Source organism: Apaloderma vittatum, unplaced genomic scaffold, assembly GCF_000703405.1.
Source record: "Apaloderma vittatum isolate BGI_N311 unplaced genomic scaffold, ASM70340v1 scaffold27045, whole genome shotgun sequence".
Taxonomy (NCBI): domain Eukaryota; kingdom Metazoa; phylum Chordata; class Aves; order Trogoniformes; family Trogonidae; genus Apaloderma; species Apaloderma vittatum.
In genome coordinates, this window is record NW_009716907.1 from 3,666 (window position 1) to 21,757 (window position 18,092).

General features: G+C 46.9%; 1 protein-coding gene across 1 annotated transcript; it reads right to left on the reverse strand.

Annotated features, from left to right (window-relative positions):
* Positions 1-494: 494 nt before the first annotated feature.
* Positions 495-17,805, reverse strand: LOC104274177 (erlin-1-like; the record flags this gene model as incomplete). The annotated part of the gene is given in 12 exon segments (XM_009869720.1): positions 495-613; positions 2,113-2,191; positions 2,193-2,336; positions 2,525-2,604; positions 2,883-2,972; positions 3,517-3,608; positions 4,609-4,667; positions 9,523-9,596; positions 11,105-11,230; positions 12,143-12,204; positions 17,401-17,447; positions 17,724-17,805. Coding segments are annotated over 12 exon segments (1,054 nt in total), but the record flags the coding sequence as incomplete, so codon positions are not given.
* Positions 17,806-18,092: the final 287 nt, after the last annotated feature.

Here is an 18,092-nt window from a genome sequence, read left to right on the forward strand (position 1 = left end):
ACTCACCCACAGCCTCCCTGGGAGCTGGAGCTGGTGCTCGGCACCTTCGCTGTCCTCTCACTGGGACTGAGTTCTGGTCCCCGGCTCCTGCCATCTCTGGGTTTGAAGAGGAGCTGGTATCTTGGAGCAGAGCACCATCTGGGCTTTGGGAGTTTGCAGACAGCTGGAGGAAAGAAAGACCACCTGAACCACTGCAAAGTCCCACACGTTACCCAAGCCAGCCAGCAGCAGGGGGGGCACGGTCAATGCATCCCTGCTCTGCCCCAGAAACTGAAGAGCAGCAGCCAGGGCAGGAGCTTAGACAGCATAAGGCACCGATTGTTACCAAACTTCCCTGAGGTGAGACACTGCCATCCTCCAAGTCAAGTCACACAGCACAGGAAAACGGCACTGGAAAGCTTGAAGCCCACAGAACTCACTTGGAGAAATCACTAGCAGAGGGTGAAATCCAGGCCCTTCATCAGGACAAAAAGAAGCACATTCCTTCCACTTGCCCTGAGGCTGCGGATGGTGCCCGAGACAGATGCTGGCACCAACCGGCGAGTGCTTGGAGAGTCACCACCAACCAGCCCCCATCCAGTGAACTGCACCAGGGCCGACTGCCGCACCGCGACTGCACCGAAAGGGATGGGAGAGCAGGATGAACGTACGCATATCACAAGCCAGCAGAGCAGCAGTATCTGAGCTCGTGGTGGGTTCAGAGGCAGGCAACACTAACCGGCTGTGAAACAACATTCCAGCTCAAGCTCTTTCCACGTGGCTCTCCAGTCACTGTCTTCTAGGATCGTCGCAGAACACAAGGAGAAACAGGTCCTAGAAACAAGCACACCCTCACAGGCAAAGGGGAAGACAGAGGAAAAGAGGGAAGCAGGTTGCAGCAGCAGATTCCCTCCCTAAGCACATCTCTCTGTCTCACCCTGCAGCGGCACATGGGCAGCAGAGGTTGGATAGATTACAATGCATACCAGGAGGAAAGATCATCCTGCTACCACTGCTCCCGAGTCAAAAGCCTTGCAGCAACACAGCCAAAGCCTGGCCAACGACGAGAAGACCAGCAACAGACTCCCCGCCATGGCTGTTAAAGGATGCACAAGGCAGGTCCCACCTCTTCCTGGAGTGGTGGATTTTGCCCTGGGGAGCAGCGATGCCTCACTTACTTTGCAACTGAGGTGACAAATGTGATCTGCTGCTGAGTGGGCGCCCTTCATTTTTCTCTTCCCTTCCCTTTGCCAGCAAGGCAGAACAGTGGAAATTCAGCCCTCCTTCCCTGGGGAAAGGGGGACTATTCCTACAGCAGGGAGGCTGGGGTCTGAGCAGATTTCCCAGCTCTGATCTCAACCAGCTGCTCAAAGGTGCTCCATGCACTCAAATCTGACTTAGGGTGCAAACCGAGACCCAGCCACCCGGCTGAAATGTACTACAGTCCGTCACAGGCAGCCACCGTAAGGCTCTTCCTTGGAGAGGGGGAGCTACAGAAACACATTAGATTGCTTGCTCCAAGCCATTATCTAGTGCCACTGCCTACAGGAAAGATTACGGCTATGCAAATCCTACTCCGATAACCTATTCCACACCAAACCACTCCTCATCAGGCCTCAGCCTGAGCAGGAACACTCAGCCTCCGCTGGCCAAGCAGGGCCCACTCCACTGGAGTCCTTGAGGAAAGACAGTGTCAGCAGAAACCTGCCTTGGGGTCCACAAAGCAAAGCTTCATCGGCAGGACAAAGGAAACTTCTTCGCTCGGCCTCAGCAAGGAGCAATGGGAAGCGACCACTGTGCAGCAACACAGCACTCAAAGCCACATCTCCTACCTCCGGAGCAATGCTTGCTAAATAACTGCACCTACTGCGGAAGGCTTTCCCGGTGTCTGTCTTTTAATATTCCAGCATAGGTATGTTAGTACAGGATTATCCCTCATTCGGAAGCACCAATTTAATAGGGGAAGAAACGGAGGAGGCAGAGCACTTGCAATGTGTTGCTAGAAGAAAATCAATCCAACTGCCACCGATACACAAGATGTCCACGCACGCGCTGCATCCGCCACATGAGCATGGGGCAACATCCCCATTCACAGCTGGGCTCACTGTTGAGCTCTACGGGTCGTGGTTCTACCTCCCTCAGCCAGTGCTTTCCTTTGCTCTGAGGTGGCTTTCTCCAGAGGTCTCTGGGGCATCCTGTGAAGGGAGACTGGTTTCTTGGGCAGTTCTCAGATTGGCTTGCTGGAAGGCACAGGCATCGAGAAACACGCCGGGAATGCGGTCACCAAAATAAAGCTTGCTGTTCGCAGCTATCGCTTGGTATTTCATTAGTTCCAGATACTCAGGGGTAAGTTTCAGCTACAAAAAGAGAAATCATAGATTGTAAGAGACAACCTTCTCTACCCTTAGACTTCACCTTAGGCAGCTCCTTCCTGGGATACAGGCTGTTAAATCAAGTGTTTTTCCAGTGCTGCCCACCTGACCCTAATATGTGCAGAAGAAAAGAGTAAGCCAAGTCCTCTTCTGAACAACTCTGAAGTGCTCACCTTGTTGGAATCTGCCAGCTTCTGAGCGGTGTAGTACTCTGCATCAGCTTTTGCTTTCTCTCTTGCCAGGAACGCAGCATCTAACAGAGCAAGAGAGGATGGACAGGAAAAGAAGCATTAGCAATGGAATGGCCACATCGCATCAAAGCACCCGAGCCACAGCGTGCCAGTGACACAGCCGTGCTGCTGGCTCCTTGGAGAGGCACCTGCAAAACGGAGGAATGACCCCAGTGCATAACCTTGCGTTACTGCACCCTTTACAAATTTCTGCGGGACGGTGATGCCTGCAAGCCCAGTTCTGAGGTTTCCCTACCCACCACCACCCTTAGCTGGAAGATGACTCCAGGAGCATCATTACCTTCAATCTCAGAAATGCGCTTCTCTGTCTCCTTCTCCATGATCTTCTGCTGATAGTGAATCCTGGCCACCTGAGCAGCCTTCTCTGCCTCTGCAATCACAGCAGGCTCAGCTCAGACATTTGCTTCTCAGGGCTTGAGCACCAGCACCCTGATCCCAGCACCCAGTTGCAGAATCTGCCACAGAAATAGTTTGCTCTCTGCTGCCTCCCTTTCTGCTCGGATACTACAGTGCCCGTTTGTACTGCAAGCAACGCAGAGAAAGAAAATATAGTGCTGATGTTTCTGGAGTTGCCCTGGCTGACATCCCTTTTACAATTCTCCCTGGCACAGGGACACTTAGCTTCAAGCCCACACAGTTTTACTGACAGAAGTGTTACCTCCTCGCCTGCTGTAGCAGGAGCCCCACTGTTAAGACAGAGGGGTTCAATGATCTGGTGCTATGGGGAGGGAGGTGGGATGCAGATGCAGCAGCACAAACACTCGTATTTTCTAAATGACTGATTGTGTAGCCTGGTTGTGCCTCCCTTCAGATTGCTGTCCTACAGACAATGCCCTATCTCAGCTTACTGAAGGATTTAGGAATGGAAATTTAGTCTGGCCCCTGCCTGCTTGTACTCCCAACTGGTACCATACCAATGAGCGCCTTCTTCCGGTCTGTCTCTGCCTCCTTCTCTACCACCTTCTGCTTCTGGGCTGCAATCAGTAGCTTGGTCTTCTCAGCCTCCCTGCAGGGTGAGAAACGTTCACAGAGAAATGGAGCTGGAGAACAGCTCTGGAAACCGGGGCCTGAGAGGCCAAGGGGACAAGAAGCCAACCAGTTTGCCAGCATGAAGTCTTCAAGCATGATGTCTTCACAGCCACAAAGATCAGTTCTGTCTTCAGCTGTGTAAGCCAGCAGGTCAAATGAAAGGGATTATTCCCCCTTTCTATTTAGCACTGGTTGGACCACATCTGGATGCTACAGGCAGTTTGAGGCCCTCAGGAAAAGAAGTGAATCCAGCGCATGGCTACTGCAGATCTGGGGTGGAGGCCAGGGTGTAGGAGGAGAGGCTGAGGGAGCTGGGCTTGCTCAGATGGAGATGAGGAGGTGAAGGTGGACGCAACAGCATCTGCCACTGCCCAAGGGAGTCCCAGAGACACCAGGGCTGGACTCTGCTTGGGAGGCACAGTGACAGCCCCAGAGGCACTGGCACAGCTACAACACAGGGAATCCCAGCCAGCCCCAAGGAAACAGCCCCTCTCCATCCAAGCGGGGGCATCTCTGGCCCAGGGCCCGGAGACGTTGACCCTGCTTTGGGAAAGGGCGTGGAGAGTAGATCTCCATGGGTACACATTAGACTAAAATCTGCCTGTCATTCTGTTAGTTTGGTGGAGTGGGGCTGATGGGCAAGACATCAAAATCCCTGAGCCCTGAATTCAGTCTACAAATCTTGTACAGATTCTCCATAGCACATCAGAGTCCCCTCTCCAGCAAAAGAGTAGGAACACAGCCATGGTATGGACCTCTGTACATGCTAACAACTGTCTTTGCCAAGGGCTAAAAGGCTTCAAGGTGAAAACTATGGAAATGGAGAGGAAGAATGCACAAAGTGTACTGAGCCAAGCACACAGTGACTAGAACCCACCTCTCACCTGAGAACCAGGTATGAGCTTTCTAATAGCCTTATGCCTGTGTTGGACTCTCAGTTCATACTAATTCATACAATTTTATGTACAGATACTTACATTAGCTCAAAATTTCTTCGGATGGCTTCTGGGATTTTGGGTTTTGTAACACGCACAGCCTATGAAAAAAAAAGTGAGTGCCATTTTAAACATTTGGACACGTGCTGCAAAACTAAGCAACGTCTTTGCAAAACCAGGTGTAGCACTCTAGACATCTCCACGTTGATCAAAGACCACACATAACCATTTCCAGTCCTCTTGCACAATACAGCTGAGCACAGCCACTCTCACTGAAGTCCTTTGCATTTGTATTTCCTGCCTTTGCACTTTTCCTGCACCTAAACAACCAAGTAAGGCCTGTGGAATAGACTGCCACAGAGGTTCTAACCACCTTTGTCAGAACCTTAGTTCTCCACCCTAAAGTCTTCAAATATCACCACACAGCACTTCCTGAAGCATTGCTCAAGAAAAGGGCTAAGAAATCGTACGAAATTAAATTGAAGAAATGAGACTTGCAGAAGAGATGAGCTCACAAATGGATTTTTCAGGACAAAAGCTGGAGACGCTTGTGAGTTGCAAAAACAACATGGCAGGGAACAAGCAATCCAGGAGATTCCTGGAATGCACTGACGACAACTTCCTTATCCAAGTGATAAGAGGAATCAACGAGGAGAGGTGCCATGTTAGACCTCATCTTTGTCAATCAGGAAGGGCTGGTGAGTAATGTTAAACTCATGGCTGCAGTGACCGTGAGATGATGGAGTTTGAGATCCTAAGGGAAGCTAACAGGGGGAAGCTCAGCAAGCTTGAAATCCTTGATTTCAGAAGAGCTGACTTTCACCTCTTCAGGAACCTCCTTGGTAGTGTGCCATGGGATAAAGCCCTGGAGAGACTGGGAGCCCAAGAAAGCTGGCTGACTTCCAAGGATCATCTCCTCCAAGCTCAAAGGCATTGCATCCCTAAAAGGGAGAAATCAGGCAAAACCACCAGGAGACCTATATGTTAAAAGGCTGGCACAAGGTCTCCCTAAAGCCTTCTGTGTCAAGCTGAACAACCCCAACTCTGCTGCTTCTCTGAACAGGCAAAGAAAGCAGATTTATGGGACATCAGACCAGAACATTCGCCTACTGAAGTGAAAGGATTTCTCCAAGGTCCTACCAGAAGCAAAGCCTCTCCAAGCCGCTAGGAAAGTACCACATGCAAAAAGCTCACCTCATCAGCCAGAATGCACAGGGGGATATTCTTTCTACCTTTGTTAACACGCCTGCATCAAAACAAAGATTGGTTTCCAGAACTGTGGCTTTTCTGATACGGGCAAAGATTCCTCTGTAATCAGGAAAGTCGCCAGGTCTTTGAAAATCTCCACTAGCTGCTTCTTTTCCAAGTCAATGGCTCCGTCTATTTAATGGTGAAATCTGCTAGACGGAAACACTACTGTGCACTGTCAGTAATGCTAATAATCAAATGTCGAGGCATTGGGGCACGCTGGGACTAACTTTTTACAGAAAAAGAGCAGGAAGGAATCAAAAGACAAGCTGACTGTACAGCAACATCTTTTCCCTGCGGCCATGAAGTCCAGCCCCATGCTGAGCTGCACTGGCAAAAGCCCAGCAGTAAGCTGAAGATAGTTTTTAGGTCTCTCTACTTGGCACTGAGGAGGCTTCATCTGGATACTGGCATCCAGTCTGGGGAACCCCAGTATAAGTGATACCAACAAACGGGAGAGTGCAGCGCCACTGCGACAGCCACGTAAACATTGCAGAGAATGGGAAAAGGCTGATGGTATGGTGGTACTTCTTTCCTGTTGATCCTTCTCTTTAAAAATGGGTGTGACATTTGCCTATTTCCAGTTATTAGGGACCTCCCTTAACCACTGCCATCCTTAAAAATAAGAGAGTGGCTTCAGAATGGCACATGCCAGCAACTCGGCACCCTTGGATGCATCCCACCCAGTTCCACAGACTGCTGTGTGTTCATCTGTCCAACTGTCCTCTGCTGCGGATAATGTTTCACCTCTGCAGCCTTTGCTGTCTGTGTAAGGAACAGGGAGGCCTAAGTGCCGACATTGCCAGAAAGAAGTCAAAGAAGGCGTTAAGTACTTCAGCATTTTCCATATCCTTGGTCACTACGTCCCCTGCTTCACAGCTTCCTTTGCCTTATTTGTGCTGTAGATGAACCTCGGAAGTCCTCTGTGTTGCCCTGCAAAGCCACCATCAGCTACAAGTCTAGCTGTGCTTTTTCTTCCTAGCTCTGTCCCTGCACTCAGCTCCACAAACGTTACTCCTCCCAGCTCACCTATACCTATGACACCTTTTGCAAGTTTTATTTTTGCTTCCTACCTCGGTCAGGAGCTCCTTGTTAGAATCACAGAGAATGCAACGGGTTGGAAGGGACCTTTAAAGGTCATCTAGTCCAGCCTCCCTACAGTGAGCGGCAAGCTTGTTCATCCATGCTGGGCTCCGATCTCACCTGCTTGATTTTCCACACTTGGGAATCCTTGACAGTGAAGTAGGGCCTCCTAGCCAACTTTGGTGACCACAGCAGTCTCCCATTGGGGGACCCTGCCAAGTGCATCTCAGACAAACTGAGTTCTGTCCTCCTTAAGCCCAGACCCATTCATTCTCCTGTTCATCTCACTCCTCTGAGGACCCTGAACTCACCAGCTTACAGCTGCTACAGCTCACACCGCTACCACACTTCACCTCTCAATCAGTTTTAATTTGTTTCTAAAAGGTCCAGCGTACCATATTCTCCAATCAGCTTTGCTCACCAGTGCCAAAACTTGTCTTCAGCACCCTTCAGAAATATCCAGCATGGCTTGCACCCAGCTCTACTGCCCTTCCAGCGGACATCGAGGCAGTCAGAGACCCCCATGAGTACTAAAGGCTGGGATCATACAGCTTCCTCTGGTCTTCTGCAGGCAGCTTTACCCATTTTAATGGGTATCATTTTAATAATAGGGTGGTCTGTGGCAGAGGAGGACCATGCTCTGACTCTTACCTATGTTGGCTCTTACCTCAGCTGTTTATCACCCATCCCAAAGCAAAGCTACACGTGACCTGAGCCACTCCTTTGTGGACAGCACAACCCGACTGCCTCACATTCTCAGCCCGTCCTCCCTAGAGAGCCTGTGTGTACCTACAGTGGTGCTGCACTCGCACGAACCAGCCCACCAGGCCCTGGGACTGCAAATGTGTGTGGATTTCCAGTTTCTCAGGTTTGTTTCCCAGGATGTGTGTGTTTCTGTCCAGACACCTGAGACAAGCTGCAGGGTGTGCTGCTTTCACAGTGAAAATGCAGGAGCCTCCCCTACAACACTGTCCTTAGACATTTCTTACCATCCACTGGCCTCCACTTTTCCAGTCAGGAAAGAAAGTCTTGCAACTTAGAGGACTTGTGAAGGTTTCAAATACGCTGAGTAGTTTTAATAAACCTAGGATTAAATGCTGTTAATTTCATCTAACAGTAACTCTTCAGTAATTGTTTTCTGCGTCACTTGTCAGTGATCTCTCAAGTACTCAGGTGTGCAAACATGCTCTTCAAAAACAAAGCACTACAACCAAACACAGAATTATTTCCCTTAAGAGATCGCAGAACAATTAAATTCTAGGTACAGTTTAACTCGTCTGGATTATACAGCCACATGTGCAGAATTTAAAGAAAGCTCAGCTCTTCACTGAAGGAGCAGGGTATTTCCTGGTAAGAGACACAGCAGAGCTCTATGCTGGGGTGCAATTTTACTGGAGACAGAAGAGCAGCTGTTTTGAAAGGAAGCAACAAGAACACACTGTTTCTTAAGTATAAGAGATGAATCACTTTCCACATTAACTACAGGACCTCTTAAAATCAGTGGTCCTGCGAACTCTGGCTGGGCTGACAGAGGCAGGGAACCTTCCAACTTTTGTCCAATAGTGAAGATTTGGCAGGGTGAGTGGCATATGCTGAAGATCAGGTTTATCTCTGCAGTTAACAGCTCCCAGCAGAGAGCTGTGAGCTTTACTTACCCTCCTTCCGTACCCTGGAATCAAAAAGGGTCTTTACATTACGATAATAATTTTGATTGATGAAGAGCTTTTGTGCAAAATCTCTCTGTGAAGTACTTGGATATTTGGAAGAGCAGTGCCATCTCAGTGGTTTTTGTGCTAAGACACTGACTGTGGATCGCCCTCATCAAAACAGAGCAGGACTATGCACAAACGAGCCACAAAACAGAACAGTGTTTATCACAGCATTAGATGTGCTGTGAACAGGAAGTTTTCCTCCCCTGCACACAGGCAGCCAGCCTAGCGAGATGTGGCAATAAGAATGGCAAAACAAATTTGGTCTCACTCTTCAGCACAAATCTCCAGAGACTTCCATCTTAGCCCTTGTGAACCTAAGGTGTATTTTTCCCAGTTGGTTGCCCTGATATGCCAAAAAGCCAGTATGTCACATAGCCTGGCTAAGATTAAACAGGATTTTCTAACATTAAGCACAAGAAGAAAATCACATAGGATATAACATCTTTGCCTTCCTCTGGTACGAGCACTGAAAAGATGATCTCTCTTTTGATTACCTGCAGGAACTATGATAGCACACTGGAGCACCCAGCTCTGCAGGGGTGCCAAAAGTACTTTAAAGGGAACAATTTTCTTGCTCTTTACAAATTAAATTCAATACCTGCAGGTTTGCGGCCTAAAAGCTCTTTTCTCTATCCTGCAGCTCTTCCTCTAACATAAACCCGGTGTTTAGAAATGATCACTGGCAAGTGATCCTGCTCTGGCAGGGGGAGTTGGACAAGATGATCTTTTAAGGTCCCTTCCAACCCCTGACATTCTGTGATTTGGGGACAGTCTTCAACCAACAAATCCCAACTCAAGACTCAACTGTTTCACATTATGTCAAAAACAGAAACAAGAAACCTCATCAATCTAGTGCGAGGCGAGCAAATTAGAGGCGGAATAAAGAATAATCTTTGTTAGGGAATGAACTTACCTGAATAGTGAGACCTGGTGCCATGAGATTGAGATCTTTCTGCAGGGCCAACTTCAGATTCTCATCTATCTGATCTGTGTTTGGAGGACAAGAGAGACACCACTTAGCCTATTGTCTTTGTTCTCACGCTTGTGAGGCAGAGTAAGCTGGAGCTGAAGAGCAGGCTTCTCTATGGTGCAAGGATGCTTTCTGCGATAACTCAGTACATTATCTGCCCTCCCATGCCTCCTGGAAAATGTTCCTGAAAGGAGAGCAATGTGCTAGTGTCTCCAGAAAGGTTCAGCTATTGAGGAACTCCCGGTATCTAAAAGCTTAAGGGTAAATGGCATTCAGCATCTCAGCAAGAAAAAGCACTCAGAGCCTGCAGGAGAAGTCTATCCCTTCCTAGCTAGAGAAACACCAACCCTGCTGCCTTAAGTCTTGAGTGACCTACAGAATCCAGTACCTGCTACCAAAAAAGTACGTTTTGCCACCTACAAACTCCAGGAAGATCTTCCTACAGAAAGGATTAAGCTGCGCGTACTACCAGGAAACTCCGACTACAGACATTTGGCAAATCTGACAGACTCTCCGACTATAGACATTTGGCAAATCTCCTCTCCAACTACAGAATTCAGAGATTTAGTCTCTTTAATTACTAAAACTCTTATAATCTTTTCTCTCCCACAAACCCACTTTTCTCTGCTCTGCCACTCAAGAAGAAACGTCATACTGTTATACCTTTGGGGGCACAGGTAGTTATCAAGAACTAGAACATTAAACTTGCTGATTACTGGAACACTGCTACACCCTTGTGAAGACCTGCAAACGCGTTCCTTCCAGCTCTCACTTTGTAAAAAAAAAAACAAACCCCAGAAGGAAGCTTTCAAAGTGAAAAAGTAAATTAAACAACAGAAGTGAGGTCTAAAAGTAGTAGACAAAATCATCATCATAGAGAAGGCAATGGGAATGATTGCACGTCCAAGTGCAGAGTGACTACTTTGTGCATCCAGAATTCAGTCCCAAGTTGAAAAGGATTGACATCAAGTTCCCAGATGTGGGGGACGGCAGCTGGACTGCTGATAACCTGGCATTGGTTGAAGACATTGACCTTGACAAATTCCCAGTGTACCCTTAAGATGGGAAGTTGTGAGTACTGAGTTTGGACACGTTTGTGGAACTTTCTCCCTCAAGATCCAGGGGGGTGAGCCCAGCCAGAAGCTGCTAATTGTTACCCAATTAGAATGTGAAAAACAAGTGTTTGACCTATAAGCAAAGGCCACGCTACCTTCTTCTAGTACCTTCGGCTACGTATAAAAGACACACCCTTTGTGTAATAAAGCAGCCATTTTTGAGCCATTTTAATCACCACTCAGATCTGTCGTGTCCGTCTCTACAACGACACCCAAATGCAGATGTGGAAAGAAATCTGAATCATTAATGAGTAAAGTTACATGAGGAGTGGCATATTAGGAGCTGGATTCTAGACTGCAGCTCCAGCACAGTGGCTGTTTGCTCCCAGGAGCTTGCTGTAACATATTCCACAGCAGAAGAGGGAGACGACGCAGCCCTTGGTAGGTTCATCCAGCCGCCATCCACTCACCAAACAGTTCAATGTATACTTCCTGTAGGGTATGGGCACTGCAGAACTGATTCAGCTCATGATGAATTTTGTTGAAGATCAAGGTCTTATCGTAGTCCGCAGTGTAGTTTCTCACAATATCATACACTGAGGAAGTAAGAAAACGATCACAGGTCATCACTGACACATACTGTTTTCTGCAAAGCCACAACCCCGAAACAACGGCTCCAAGTACGAGGGAAGTGGAGCAGCAGTAGGGCAGGGGGGTGGGGGATCTCCTTCCTTGGGACTTTCCAGGCCTTGGCTGGACAAAGCTGTAGCTGCCCTACCCAGCTGTTGGTAAGAAGCTACGAGTGGGAGGGAGATCAGAGGAGAAACCTGCAGAGGTCCCCTCCACCAGTGCTAATGGGATTATGAGACTTCAAAGGGCAGAGCAATTACAGAAAGATACAATGTATGGTCTTGTTTTATGATCTGCAGAAATAAATGAGAAACAGTAAAGCCTGTCCAGGACCTGTATGCACAGGAACAGGCACAGCGGTACGGAGTGAAAATCAAATATCATTCCCACAATTGCAACATGAATTCACCCTTCAATGTCTCGGTAACACGAGCGTTCTGCACTAAGCAACGTTGTCGGAGGAAAAAAAAAAGCTGCCTTTTTCTGGGTGTTTGGTTTAGCAGCTGGTGAAATAAGAAGGTAGGAGGCTCCTACATGGGCTCTGCCTTCGTAATTTTTTCAGGAGCTGAGCTAGCAAGCACCTGGGGACTTTGCTTGGTGTATTTAGTTTCACCTTCAGCAGCAAGAAACAGGATTGTGCTTGAGCACCCATCATATTTCTAAACATACAGGGGAGAAGTAATCCTAGGATTTATCTTAATATTTGCAAATCTGTGGCAGTTTGAAAAGCTGGCAGGCACAAAACTAAGTCCTATGGTACTGGGAACTGTAAGGATAACAAGACACAGAAAATGAAAGTCTTGCAAACCAGGACAGAGCTGCTACGGGATGAGTGAAGACAGTCACAGCGCTGCTTGTAGCAACAGGACGGGAAATACCTGCGTACGGTGCCAATTTATTCACAACTTCTATTCGGTCGATGTAGATCATAACGCCGCCACTGCAAGTGAAAAAGAGCATTCACAAATGATTGCTGCAACTGTAAACAGTCATCCACATTTAAAGAAAAGTGGTCTTTATCCCTATTTTACAAAACTTTACTAAACTTACCCAGAACAATTCCAACTTCATTTTGCAATTAGATGGCAGCAAACCCCAGTCTTTGCACAGGCTGGTCCCTCTCTTTCCATAAATCAAAAGCATGCTCCAGCAAGTCTGCAAAGCCCTTTTGCTTCACTTTGTTGTCTCCTACTTAGCCAGCAAAAGCAAAACGTTTTTGAACAGGAATGTAGCTGCAAATATCAGAATGGGGAGTCCAGCCCAAGGAAGGGAAGGGGACAAGGAAAGAAGATGACATCTGCAAGCAGCAAAGCTGTCCACATGACACTGGGGAAAAGCAGAAACTCCACAGTGAAGAAAAAAAATTATTTTTCAACAGCTCCCGAGTATCTCAAGAGTGTATTTTTAAAGCACAATGCTCTTGCAATTTTATCCTTGGGGCAAATGCAAATCACAAATGGGAAACTGTCTGGAGACAGCTGTTCCCTAGAGCGGCCCTCCCACATTTTCAGACTTAGTCTCTCTGGTGTTTTAATTCAGACATATCCTTCGTGACAAACTTGGTTTCCTCTTCTGCAGATCTTAACCTCTGGCAGTTGAAGGCTAAGTCTGCAGAAAAATCACCTCAACTCGCCCATGTCTGCATTTTTCTTAGAAAACGGTCTCCCAGGCACAGCCTGCGTTCACTCTGCAAACCTGTCAGGTCATGGCAAGCTACAAACGCTGGTGACGGACTCAACTTGTCTGCTGGAAGGGACAAGCCAGCAGAAAAGATATTTGTGGCTAAAGAAAGACTTATTTCCCAGTGAGATATTACTATTAAGAGTATTAATCTCTTTTTCACTCTCAGTTTCTTTTTAGGCCATGATAATTCTCGCTGTCTCTCTCAAGAACTGTTACTACAATTTTTAAATAAGATAAGCTTATGGATTCTTTACAGTTATGTCAGGCTGCACAAACAGTTATAATGGTCTAGTGTTCTTAATCATCTCATCTGTTCTGTACTCTGAACCACCACATCCAAGAAAATGACTATTTATCACTGCAGGTGATATCCAACTCAGGATCTTCTCATTCTCCTCTTTTGTTCCAGTCATCTCATGACATCTGCACCAGGACACAGAACCCAAGATGGTAGCTGGGTTTATCTTCCAGACATCTTGGTGAGGAACCAAAGAAGAGTGGAAGAAGCCCACACGCTCCTGTCTCCCCTACTTTAGGTTGAGGTCCTTTTGGCATTTCAGTTTTATGGGGATGTTAGAAGGAAAAAAGAGAGCACCTGAGACAACCTCTGCCTACTACGCAAGACTCACAGTCCCTATTACCTCATACCCAGGAAAGGCTGGCATCTCACACCAGAGAGGTCTGCCTGCTGCCTCTCTGTCTCAACCAACATTGCCCACAGCAGCCCTGCCAAGGATGTCAACCATAAGTGAATTATATCAGTCCTGCCGGTCAGGCAACAGCTTCAAGGAAACAGTTGTCCCTCAGAGCCCAAATACACTCCTCACTGAGTGGTTAAGGTTACAAAGCAGTTACACGGTGTTTCCCAGCCAGCCAGCTGCCGGAGCCATCATCATTTCACATCGTGCAGTGGGGATGGCCTTCTGGACCTTGCTGCTGTAAACCCAGTAGCCAAGCTGAGCTTTAACACTGATCTTGGGAGTCAGCATCTCAGGCAAGACCTCCTCTCAAAAAGCCTGGTCTGGAAGATGTCAGTAAACTCCTGGGGTGCAGGAGACACTGTGCTTGGCAGCCTGGGGCAGTAAAGCACCATGCACCGATTTGGGGCAATTCACACACCCCACTGACCTGGAACTGTACAAAACCTCTCATCATGCACAGCTGCTCTACCTGCCCTTTGACACCCGCAGCCAAAACGCTGATTCAAACTCTCTCTCCACTTCAAGAAGCCACTGCCATTCTCAAAACACCCGTGTTTGCCAAAGCCTGCTTCTTGCCAGATGCAAGACGGGGTGGCTACCACCGGGAGGCTTGCAGTGCTTGCAACTCCGCACTGCAGTTCCTGCATCTTCCCCAACACCAGCATTTGCAGCCTCGCCAAGGGCTACTTGCACGCCCCCAAAGGTCCTCACTGCAGGGCTACTCAGAAAGCTGGTTTGGCAGAGCAGGCTCAGGGAGAGCAGAACAAGAAGAAATCTATAGGAAGTCTGAAAGGAGGATCAATATGTTGACTTCGTGCACCTGGGAGAAGTTTTAAGCATAATTAGACAGCAGCACTGCCTAACTTGATAGGACAAGGTGAAAGTGTAGAGGGGATGTTACAGCAGACTAACATACACCAGCAGGCACTTCCGTAGACCTTAGAGACTCTCATGTATTTAAGGATTTTAGCTTATGCCAGGAGGAGACGAGCTAAAAACTGAAATATGTTGCCACAGGAAAAAAAAAAAAAAAGAAAAAAATTGCTAGAACTGACCACAAACAAGGCCAGACCAGGTTAAGCAATCAGGGCATGTAAAACTTAGGCTTAAAGGTCAGATCTGGTCTGTCTAGAGATACAAGCATTAATGCAATACATCTATTTGCTAATACTCGTGACACATTTTTCCACATGACTGGCTAGCAAAAAGGGATCTGTCCCAGAACAGCACTCCTCCAGCACTCCAACAATCTGCAGCACCGGCACAGGACAATCCTCACACCTCTGCAGATAAACATCTAACGTCCAAGCAATATTACTGCTTAGCGTCCTGGCTATTTACTGTTCCTGGCACTGTAAAAAAATATACAATATTTAGCGCGATTATTTCCAGTTAAATCTGTAAGAAAAAAATGCTATTTAACCTAATTCTCTGATCCGCTATTTGCACGACACCATTTTCAATCCATTTATTATGTTCCACAATTAATATGTGTGTGATTGTATTCATTTTTGATGAATTCTTCGAGTCAGTCCTTTGGAATACTTTGATCTTCTAAAACTAGTTTATCGAACAGATTTTTCACCAGTTTCTGGAGATCAGCAGACGTTCCCTGAGGAAACTGTTGACCTTTCCAAGGAACTGCAAACACAATTTCTTCTTGGGAATCAGAAATGTCATACAGCAGAAGCAATTCAGAGCTTACGACAGATACATATTTCATCTGCTGTAATGAAATGGGTTTTGTCTCTAAGGTGACAGCTGTTTTACGAAAACCAGTCATCTGGTGCCAAAGTATTTTAAAATCTGTACTTAACGTATTCACTTAATACTGTCAGGTACCAATGGGACAGGTAAGGTATTGGGGATGCATCTCCCACACAGCCACGCAGAAGCTTCCTGATGTAGATGAAAATACAGGGAACAGGAATATGAATATGGTGGAAGAGATACCCATCCTTTAAAATTGGATGGCTTAATATACAATCACGGAAATTTAAACTGCTTAAGATCTATACTTGTAATGAAGTTCGAACCAGGACAGAGACGTTTCGGATTTGATCCAGTTGTTATCTGTAAGCTAATGTTTTATTATGGATATGTGGAGTCAAAGCTTTGGCGTGGCACAGCTGCAGACTTTGGATCCGAATGCAGCAAATTTAAAGCCTCCTGCAGCAATACCGTAAAAATGGACCTTTGGTTTGAACTGTATTCAATTATTAACTAAGAACTGCTTCACAAGCTGGCTGGTGTTCTAAAGTATGTTTATTACCTGTTAACTTCACAACCACCTGTATTGCACAAGCGAGTCCCGCAACGGTGAAACGTAACAGGAGCTCGGTGAACTAACCCTACAGAACTAAACAGTCTGGAGCTCCTAAATCACTGATGCACAGAGTTGCACGGGCTGGCAGGGACCTCTGGAGATCATCTCGTCCAACCTCCCTGCTAAAGCAGGGCAAAAGCAGTGAGGGAGCCCAGTTAATGTGGGAAGCTTTGCTTGATTTCTTGACACCTGCAAGAGAGCAGGACACCACCCCGGGCCCAGGGATGCAGTGCTGTTTTACGCTAGGTGAAGTACTATTTATGCTTTTCATGAGCTAAAAGTTGCCACTGAACACATCACTAAAGCTCTGCTCTGACAATTTATTTTTAACCACATCGCTTAACAGACACAGATACGGAACATCATGAGTCTTGCTCCTCCTTCCTACAATTACTTTTCACTAGACCTTAAGATTCCTCACCTGACCACAAAGCCCTGACTGCAGCACTAACACCAGTATTATTTACAGACACTCCTGAAAGATGTTTGAGATCTAAAACTGAAACCAGCTACGGGTCACAAGAACTTGAAGTAATATTTAAGCCCAAGTGATGACTGATGAGTTGCTACAGGAATAATTCCAAGAACATGTTTCAGTAAGGGCTAAATCAGATCAAAATGATCTCTGTTTCATTAATGCAGCCACTAACATTCAACTTTTAATTTCAACATGATTACTATGTCTCACCATTCAAGAAATACTTTTTCTTTAAAAAAAATATAATTGCTGAGTACCAGTTTTGTTCCTATCATGAAGAAACACTTGGTCGTCACTTTAACTTGTGAATGAATCAACACAACAGGATCTGCAACCCAACTCAACTTGCCCTCTCCTGTTCTGCTCTGCTTATTAAAACTATCTAGATCCCTGCTGACAAAGAAAGCGTCAGCTTAATCATGAAGCAGGCAAGTGCCACCCACGCATAGGATTCCTCTTTATTCTTTCTCACTCTCTCTTTACATCAGGTGAAACGTCCATTCCAAAAACGTCCAAGCAATTCCAGGAGACTCACTTTCTTGAGCCGTTTTTGAAACGAACCATCTCCCACCAGGAGGATTCCCATTCGCTGCTTACTTTTGTCCACTGCTGGGGTCAGCACTTGGATTACCCACAAGATTCAGACTAGAAATGCCGCAAAATAGAGAGCAGACCAAAGCACAAGCAACAGGTGACCACAGTAATCAAGGGAAGAAAACAAGAAAAATCAAGGTATTCATCACTATAAATGCAAACATCAATTCCAGTAAAAGCAAGAGCACTCCCTTCCACACCTCTCTCTCTATTACTTCCAAGTGCACATGTGCATGTTTGGGACTAATTTTTGTGTACGTGCCTCTGTGTCACGGCACAGTAAATGACTGGCTGCAAACTACAAGATAGAGCGCATCTGCTCATCACCGAAAGAAATACCAAGGGCAAACATACCTTGTCCCACAAGGCACGTTTTTCACTTCATCAGTCTGCAATGTGGTCTGAAATAAAAAGACAACCAGTGCTCACAAAACCACTCCCTTCTTCAGGAAGAACATGCTGTACCCAGACTCTCACAACCATGACACAGGAACACAGAGCCAGAAACATACTCTCTGCTCCCCCCTCCCACCCCAACTTTTGCAGGTGTGGGCAAAAGACAGGCTTCTTTTCAAGTTCTGCCTTTTGGGAATAGAAAGGCAGCTGCTCCAGCCACCACCACCCAGCAATATCCCTACTGACATCTGCTCCCTCTTCCGAGATGAGAAGGCACTAACCTGCACAGATTTGAAAGTGGTAATGAACGGCAGCATGATGTGGTAGCCTGGTCCGCTCGGGCTGGTTAACAATGCACCACCCCTACAGAGAGAGAGGAAAACGGGGAAAAGGTTCAAGCAACTGGAAAACGGGGAGTGCTAGCTTTGAGACCAAGTACACCGGGACTGCCAGGGGTCACCTGCACCAAATCTACCACCAATTCCCCTACAAAACAGCAAACTGCATATACTTGCCTGCTGCAGCTCGGTAATCATTTGCTTCAGGCCTGGGAACAATTAACTTTTCAAGAAGACAGATTATTGCTAAATTCTTCCGTCGTTGCAACATTGTGGAGAGATTTGAGAAGATATTTTCCTCTCTAAGTAGTT